This window comes from Alligator sinensis, unplaced genomic scaffold (genome assembly GCF_000455745.1).
Source record: "Alligator sinensis unplaced genomic scaffold, ASM45574v1 scaffold173_1, whole genome shotgun sequence".
Lineage (NCBI taxonomy): Eukaryota > Metazoa > Chordata > Crocodylia > Alligatoridae > Alligator > Alligator sinensis.
Window position 1 is genome coordinate 544462 of NW_005842207.1, and position 8187 is coordinate 552648.

General features: G+C 36.3%; 1 protein-coding gene across 4 annotated transcripts in view; it reads right to left on the reverse strand.

Moving 5' to 3' along the window:
* The window catches only part of EML4 (echinoderm microtubule associated protein like 4), a 132083-nt gene that overhangs the window by 68554 nt on the left and 55342 nt on the right, over positions 1 to 8187 (reverse strand). For 2 of the 4 annotated variants that reach the window (XM_025207733.1, XM_006026729.3), the window contains 3 exons: positions 6563 to 6691; positions 2648 to 2673; positions 2170 to 2202 (listed from right to left, as the gene is read on the reverse strand). In XM_025207733.1, coding sequence (XP_025063518.1) covers positions 2170 to 2202; positions 2648 to 2673; positions 6563 to 6691 — 188 coding nt within the window. The remainder of the gene's footprint in view (positions 1 to 2169; positions 2203 to 2647; positions 2674 to 6562; positions 6692 to 8187) is intronic. The other 2 variants (XM_025207734.1, XM_025207732.1) reach the window with 1 other exon arrangement.

Below are 8187 nucleotides of genomic sequence, written 5' to 3' on the forward strand. Positions count from 1 at the left end.
TGCTGGCTGCATGCCAGCCTCCTCCTTCCCTGGGTAGCCGGCCAGGCAGCATGCGTGTCCCTCATTGCTAACCCACAGAGGGGCCCCCCTGCCCTCACCCCCTGGCTCTGCACCTAGCTGCAGTGTGCCACCTGGGGCCGGCAGCACCCCCTGCTCCCTCAGCCACCTTCCCCAGTCCTGCCCCACAGACCCCAAGCCCCACTTACCTCTAGGATCCAGGGGCAAAGGGCAAGTCTGAGCCTAAGCCCAGCCTTGGCTGACTCAGAGGCTCAGGCCCTGCCCTTCCCCGCCTCTCCCTCCCCCTCCAGGTAGGGCTGGGGATTTCCTGCCCTTTCTGCAAAGAGCTTTTGCAGGCTGGAACAAGTTCATTTGCAAAAGTGGAGAATCCATGTATTTCTCTGCTAAAAAGGGAAATCCACGTTTTCTCCGATAAAAACAGGGAATCTGTGGTTTTCTCCATTTTTCCCTGGGAAATGGAAAACCTGGATCCCTGATTATAAAGAAAAAAAAAAAGACCATTATCAAGTGAATAATAGTTGTCTGTTATTTCTTGGGGTTTTTTTGTTTTTTTTTTTAAATTCTGCTCCAGATCAGCCCAATCAACATGTACTGTTTCATACCATCCAAGGTATTTAAAAACGGTCTTCATCATCAGGGGACAGCTGAGAGCATGTACAAATTAATATAACATGTTCCATCTAGCTCTAGATATTCAGACAACCTCAATAATTTGTTTAGAGGTGCCTGAATGTCAGCTCAGCTGGGTGAAGGAGTACCAGTTTTAGATATCACGTAAGCACCCTACAAAGAAGGAAATACAATTAATGATACTACAGCAGGGTATGTTGTGGCACTGGAAAAGTGGTGTGTGCCAGGCAAGATCTTTTAAATATATAATTTTTTTTTTCCTTCTGGAAGGCTTAGGCACAGGTGAAATGGTATACAGATTAGAATGACTTCTATACAATAAACTCTATGAGTGAATGTTTTCCTTTTAGAGATATCTTCACTTTAATATTCAAAAGACATTCATTCACAATGATTGTTGCAACTAGGTTGGTGCCGAGCTTCATGGTGTCATGAAACATTTCCTGACTGCTCTTTCTAGAAGCTTTTGTATCCATTTTGTTCATGATGCTTTAGCAGGAGACTATGGATAAGTTGGAATCAACGTAGAAGATTCTAATCCATTTCTTTTTCCAGAAAATGTGACTACTGACAGAATACTTTGATCTCAGGGTAATAATCATAAAAGGGAGGACGTGAATTACTAGTTAATTCCACCTTTTTAAAGAAAAGTAAATCCAAAGCTAGTGCAACAGCAGGCCAAAAACATAAACAAACAAAAGTATAAAGACAGCATAGAATTTGTAAGCTCCAGATTTGTTAACGGAACAGCAGAGAGAGGAGGATTATGTACACAGCCATATGCTGTGCATAGCATGCACAGAGGTAACATGCTATAGGTTTCGAGTTGCATGCTTCAGTATAGTTTGCAAGTGATCAAAGCAGAGTAATTTTGAGATGCAGGAATGGATTTCTTCTGTTGTTAAGAAGTTTCCAAACATTCCACCATTTTCAGATAGATCGCCTTTTTTCTGTCTGAACAAGCTAGCAGCAGCAGCAGGTAGCCACAGAATGCAAGGTTTACTGATGCAAAAGAAGCACATTTTGGAAGAGAATCTTTGCCAGGTTACTATTCTAAACTTTCAGGCTCTGCTCTCAGCCAATTGGCATTTGTGAGCTACAATATCAGCAAGATAGAAAACTGAGATATAACAAATCTTTTAGTTGGCACTTCTTGATATTGTGGTACCACAGGCTTCTATACCCCTTCTCACTTAAGTATACACACATTCCTCTCTGAGTAACAATTTACTCCTCTCTGGGAAGTATGTAATAAGTTACTTGCAGAAAACTGCACCCAGATAACTTCTGTGTACACACATGCACACACACGTGTGTGTGTGTGTGTGTGTGTGTGTGTGTGTGTGTGTGTGTGTGTATTTCTTCATTTAGTTCATTGGAAAATAAAGTATTTAATAAAATATGGAGTTCAGCTTAAAAAAATTGTTCATGCACTGATGCTCTTTGATGGTGAAAAGCCAAATAAAAGATCCAAGAAAGAGCTAATTAGAAAGCAACCAACTGGCATAGCTCAATTCTTACCTTGGCTGTTTTTTTCACGGGTTGACATTTTTGCTGGTTATGGGACAGAAATAAAATAACTTAAAACTACATCTAAAGTCTCACCTCCCTGGATAATGGCTAGTACCCAAGTCTATATTTTACTTTTATTTTTAACTAGCAAAAACTCACATGGAAAATAATGAATCACTTAGCACAGTTATTCTAGCTCTTTGTGTTAGAAACCCCCCCCCCCCCCCCCCCAAAATATTTTCTCTTCCCCTTTTCAGGGGCTGAAAGCCAATTAAAAAGTACCCACTAACATTAAAGACTTCACACAGCTTTTAATAACAATAGATTAAATTAATCCTGAATTACTAAAATTATGTTAATTCTCCATCAGTCCTTTTGTAAAATTATTTTTAAAATAATATGCTTGTTTTCATAGAGGTAAAACTGAATTAGCAGAAGTATGCCTCTCCAATTAAATCAATGTTTATAAACAAATGTTTTTACTTACCTTGGCTGACGATGACATCTTTGTGTCTAAGGAAAAATGCAAAATATATAATTAATATATATATATATTTTTGAAATACTAATGCTACCTGCCTCTTCTATATTTCTGCATGGTGATGAGCCCCATCAGAAATTTGGAAGAGAAGTTATACCGTATGGTGATAGATCACTACATTTATCAATACAGTAACCTCATCTTGTTTTATACTTTAATTGTAAGCTTTTTGTGCAGCGGCCATCTTTTTGTTATAGACTTGTACAGCAAATAGCACACTGAAACACTGCTATACAGTTGGGGTTCTTAGGTGCTGCTGCAATAAAAATAAAAATTAACAATTAGTAACAATTTAAATAAATGCTTAAGTTATATTAGCATTTCTACAAATGAACTTGGGTTTCAGAAGGTAACAGAATAATAGCCTGTTTTTTTTTTTACCTGATGGGGACTCTGAGAGAGTATTTGCGGTGCTTAGCACTTCTCAAAAATCAAATGAGGAAGTAGCTAATACATAGTGATTATGATTTTTTCTTGTAATTAACTTGAGTGACTTATACAGTTGCCAATGTTAGAAAACTATGATACCAACTTTATGTCTTGTTACAAATCTACCTTACCATAGTTTCATATAATATTGGTAGATGTACTGTACAAGGGATACACAAAGTTTCTGTAGTTTGCGCTCCAAAACAAAAGTCATGCATAAAAAAAAAAATCTCAGAATCAGTTTTTTAGGAAGTTGGGATGAAAACTCAACTTTCCTCTTAGGTCTCCCTTCTCTAGATGCTTTTCTTGTTAAGGGATCACACACACTTTCTAAAGATTAGAAAGTGAAGAGCAAAGCATGAGGGTCATCCAATCTTGTTACCTGAATGAAGGCGAAACTTTCATAACAGTGACAAATGGTAAAACATACAAAGACAGTTGTCTCTCTCTACTGGTCCAATCTTATTCTGACAAATTTAAATTTCCAGTTCTGACTGAAAAAAGGAAGATGATTGCAACCAATCAGGTTAGTACTGCATTATTTCCTGAGGCCTTATCAGGATGATTTAGCATACAAGTTTTAAGACTGCTTTTAAGACTGCTTTTAAAATACAAAGGTCAAGTCCTAAGCTTGCAGTTCAAAGAATGTACAAAAAAGATTTCAGATAGGAGTCCACGCCCAACAGGTTTGGTTGGTCCTTTTTGTATTCACAAGAACTGGGTTGGTTGTTCTGATGCTCTTTGAGTCTTTGAAACTAAGGTCTCTTCAAGCTTTTTTTTTTTTTTTATAATTCCATCGTAAGAAAATGAAAAAACAAAAAAGTAGTAATTTATAATTTACACCCACTATATCTGGATACTGTACAAATTCAAAATACCATTAAAGAGCAACCATTCTTTGACGATTAATCTATTTATAATTACTCCTTGCTTGTGGTTATATGTAACCAATTATAAATCTACCTAACAGTAATAATCTAGTCCACATTCCTCCAGTTCACTTGTGAGAATGCCATGTGGCATTGTATCCAAACCCCTAAGATTTAAGTGAATTGTTTATTGTATTCTCTGCATCCACTAAACTGGTTAACCATGTCAATGAAGGAAACCACATTGGTCTGACATGATTTTCTCTTAAATCCATTTTAGTTGTTAGTGATCACTCCTTACTCCTACAGTTGCTTACACACTGACTTTTATAATTTGCTCTAATAACTTCCCAGTTCTGACTGGTTTACAATTCCCAGAGGGAACTTTCTCCTTTTTATAGATGGGCACAATGCTAGCCCAGCTCCAATCTTCTGGGATCTCACCTGTCACCCATGACTTTGTAAACACTGATGCCACTGGTTCAGTTATCTTGAGCCAGATCCCTCAGTACCTTGGGATTAATTTTAATAACCCCTGATGATTTGAAGTCATTCAAGTGTGTCAAAAGATCTCTATTTATTCTTTACTTATTGTGATTTAGAGTCCTTTTCCTTTGTCTACATTAACTTTGTAACCTATCTTGTAGTAGTTTAATTTTTTATTGTGAAGACTGAGGTACAGTAATCCTTGAGCGGCTCTGCCACCTTTGTGTATTCTGTTAACCGCTCATCCTCAGTATTAAGCATGAGAGCCACAGTTTGGTTTTCTTTTTTGTCTGACAGTGATAAAACCCTATTTGTTGTCTTGAACACCCCTTGACAGTTTCATCTTTTTTTTTAACCTTTGCTTTCCTGATTTTGGCTCTGCAGGGTCCTGCTATTCCTTGATGTTCTTTATTAGTAACTCATCCTTGTTTCCACTGACTAAACATTTCCTAGCTGCCTGCAAGGTCAAGAGAGAAATGTAATGTGTAGCCACATCAGCCTTCTGAAGTTCTTTCTGTCTTTCCACTATGTTGGAACAGCTTCTTCTTGACCCTACAACACTATGTCCTTTAGGAAGGAGAAGCCCTCTTAGATCCTTTCATCCTTCAGTTCATCTACTTCTGAAACCTTATCTCCTAGTTTCCAAGTCAGCTGATATCTTTCAAGTCCACCGTTCTTGGTTTGCTATCCTCATGTATTCCCATTTCTAGAATTATGAATCCTATCATATGATGACCAATCTTCCCAAGTTACCTGTGATCTGTCATAAGGCTATTGTACTTCAGCCTTTTACAGAAATCACCAATTTGTGCATAAAATTTGTGCATCCAATTCTCCATCTTCTACCAAGTAAGATTATTGTGACTCTTGTCATCACAGAGTATTGCACTCTTTGAGGTCCTAAGAATATACTGAAATAACACATTTTCCTATTATTAATACATTCAAAGATTAAGATAGATTTTAATATTACATTTTTAATTTGCCAAACCAAACTAAAAATATTTTAATAACTTATCCAATCTCATTAATACTTTTTAATTTATTTATACATATTTTATTTATTTATAAATATAGCTATCACATCATTCTCTAAATCTTTTCTTAAAGCCAGTATTCACTTCTAGTCACCATTTTGCTGAAAATATCTACTCTTTATATGCAAGGCTATATTTAATTGCAATAAAAAAAAATATGTATATATTACTCCTATTTGTTAGCACTGCAGAGGCAACATAGCTAGTCTTTAAGCCACTTTATGCACTGCTGAGAATATTAACATATAAACAAACTCCATAACACAAGCTCCAAACCTGCAGACAATAATGCACACAACTAACTTTACTATCCTGAGTTCATTTTTACAATGCACAGCATTAAAGAAAGCCTGTGAATATGGATTTTTGGATCTGGGACTATGCCAGCACCACTTCACTGGTAAAGTTTGCACAGAGGAAAGTGCAGATATAATTTGGCTGGCAAAACATTTTAATTCCTAGTAACAATTATGATTATTACTTAAAATATATTATCTTTTGTGACAATGTTATTTTAATGGGCTAGAAATTATTGAGAAAAAAAATTAAGTTGAAGTCAAGCTTGTCTTTACACACACACATGCACACACACACACACACACACACACACACACACACACACAAAACTACTCTGTCACCTGTTCAGCTGGAGCAGCAGAGTCCAGTGAGTGATACACTGTTCCCCTGGAATGGGTAGGAGCAAAGCACCCTGGGATGCTGAAGGACTCTACTGTGACTTATTTCAGAAGAGAATGTGTACAGACATCTGCTCTCCCAGGAGAAAGTCTCCTTGGAGTGATTGTTCCCAGGTTATTTTTCTCCCGGAACAGCCATTTTTGCTCTGAGGAAATAATCCTGAATATCTATATGCTCATAGTTTCTCCTGGGAAAGCAGCAACTCTTCTAGGAGTAACTAGAAATGACCTGAAACGTAACTACAAGCATGACAGCTTACTTATGTGTATAATTAACAACATTTCAGAATAATTTGAACCTTAAAAAATTGCAATGGCCATTTTGCTGCAAACTAGAATACTTACTTGTCTACATTTTTTGCCACTTTTGCTATCAATTTTGATGTTGAAGCTGCTCTCAACAATTTATTCCGACTGTCATCTGAGCTCTCCCACACGCTATGTGATTTGTCAGCAGTAGAGGATCGCTTTACACTGAAAGAAACAAAAATTAATTTTTAAACTTAAAATCTAACAATATAGTGATAAATTGGCACTGGTATGCAAATGACAGATCAAGCAGCAGGAGACAAAAGCAGCACTAGGACTTCCTTCAGGTTGATCCAGAAAACAGAAAAAAAAGATTAGTCAAAAAGTTCTAACCGGATGAGTGAAAGCAAATGAACAAGGGCAACTGTAAAATGCATTTATTTTACATTTGTTTTTACCTGTTTCATTGTGATTTTGAAATTTCTCTAATAGATTCCTGACTGTGATATTGCTAGCAAATTAAGTGGTTAAGTGGAATAAATTGAATAAGCCTAGAAAAGTTTAGCTGAAGGAACAAATACAATCAGATGAGCAGATGTTTTCTAGACATCTAGTTTGAGCATGAAGTGATTAACATTGCTCAATAACAGTTGAGAATAAAATAATTTTTGCTAGTTGAACAATTTTGTCAACATAACTAGGCTAAAGTTTCTTAAGTGCTCTGTTGATGGCTGGATCCAAACCATGTAAACTAGTGAATAGCTTTGAAAAAAACATTTTCAAAAGAAAGGCCAAATCCCGCTTTCTTCGTTCTTCATGACATTCATTTCTGTGTGATGTTTTGTATCAGTTTTATAATTATGCAAAAATCAGGCCTGTGAGTATCTGAGAGACAACATACCAAATCTTATTGGATCTATCCTTACATGACTGGAAGTTGCAAACCATTTTGTGGTCTGTGATTTCGTTGAAGGTAATTTCATGTACAAATCTTTATTATAGGATATGTATTTTAAGGTGGTCTGACTATAGCAGTTGTTAAATAACCTGAATTATGATTTTTGCATGTGCCCTGTCAACAACCTTGCAACTCATCCAGTCAAAAGTACTTTTTGCAAGAAAAACATCCCAACTGCAACTTGAGAATGGCAAGCATTTTTCCAAAAGATCTCAATAGGCTGAAAAAGACCCTGTGATAAACAAGTTATTAAAACATTTCAAGTGTAGAAAACCATTTATTTTTCCACACAGCTACAGATTAGTATGCTAAACCCAGAAGCACATGACTTTACAGGAAGATGGCAAGCAGGAGAATAAAAGAACAAAGTTCAGCTTTAGATAGTGTAAGAGTCTGTGCAGGGCATGGAGACAGAGCCTTTGAGGGTTAAACATGCAGTCAAGTGAAGGGGATCTTTTTAATTATGTTTTTATTAGAACTGTGAATTCAAGCAACATAAAGCGAACATTTTTGTGAACCAATGCATATTTGAAAGTATAATTCATTTATTAATGACCTAAAAAAAAAAATTCTACCTTCCTGAACAGTAAGGTGAAAATGGATCATAAAAATGCCAGTTTGGAGTACTGAACTAAAAAACTGTATCCTTTTTAGTTATAGACAGATTTTAACATTAATTTCATTGAATTTAAAAGAGCAAATTAAAAAAAAAAAAGATAAAAAAACATTTTTCTCTTTGCCTAATACCTACTGAATTCAGCAG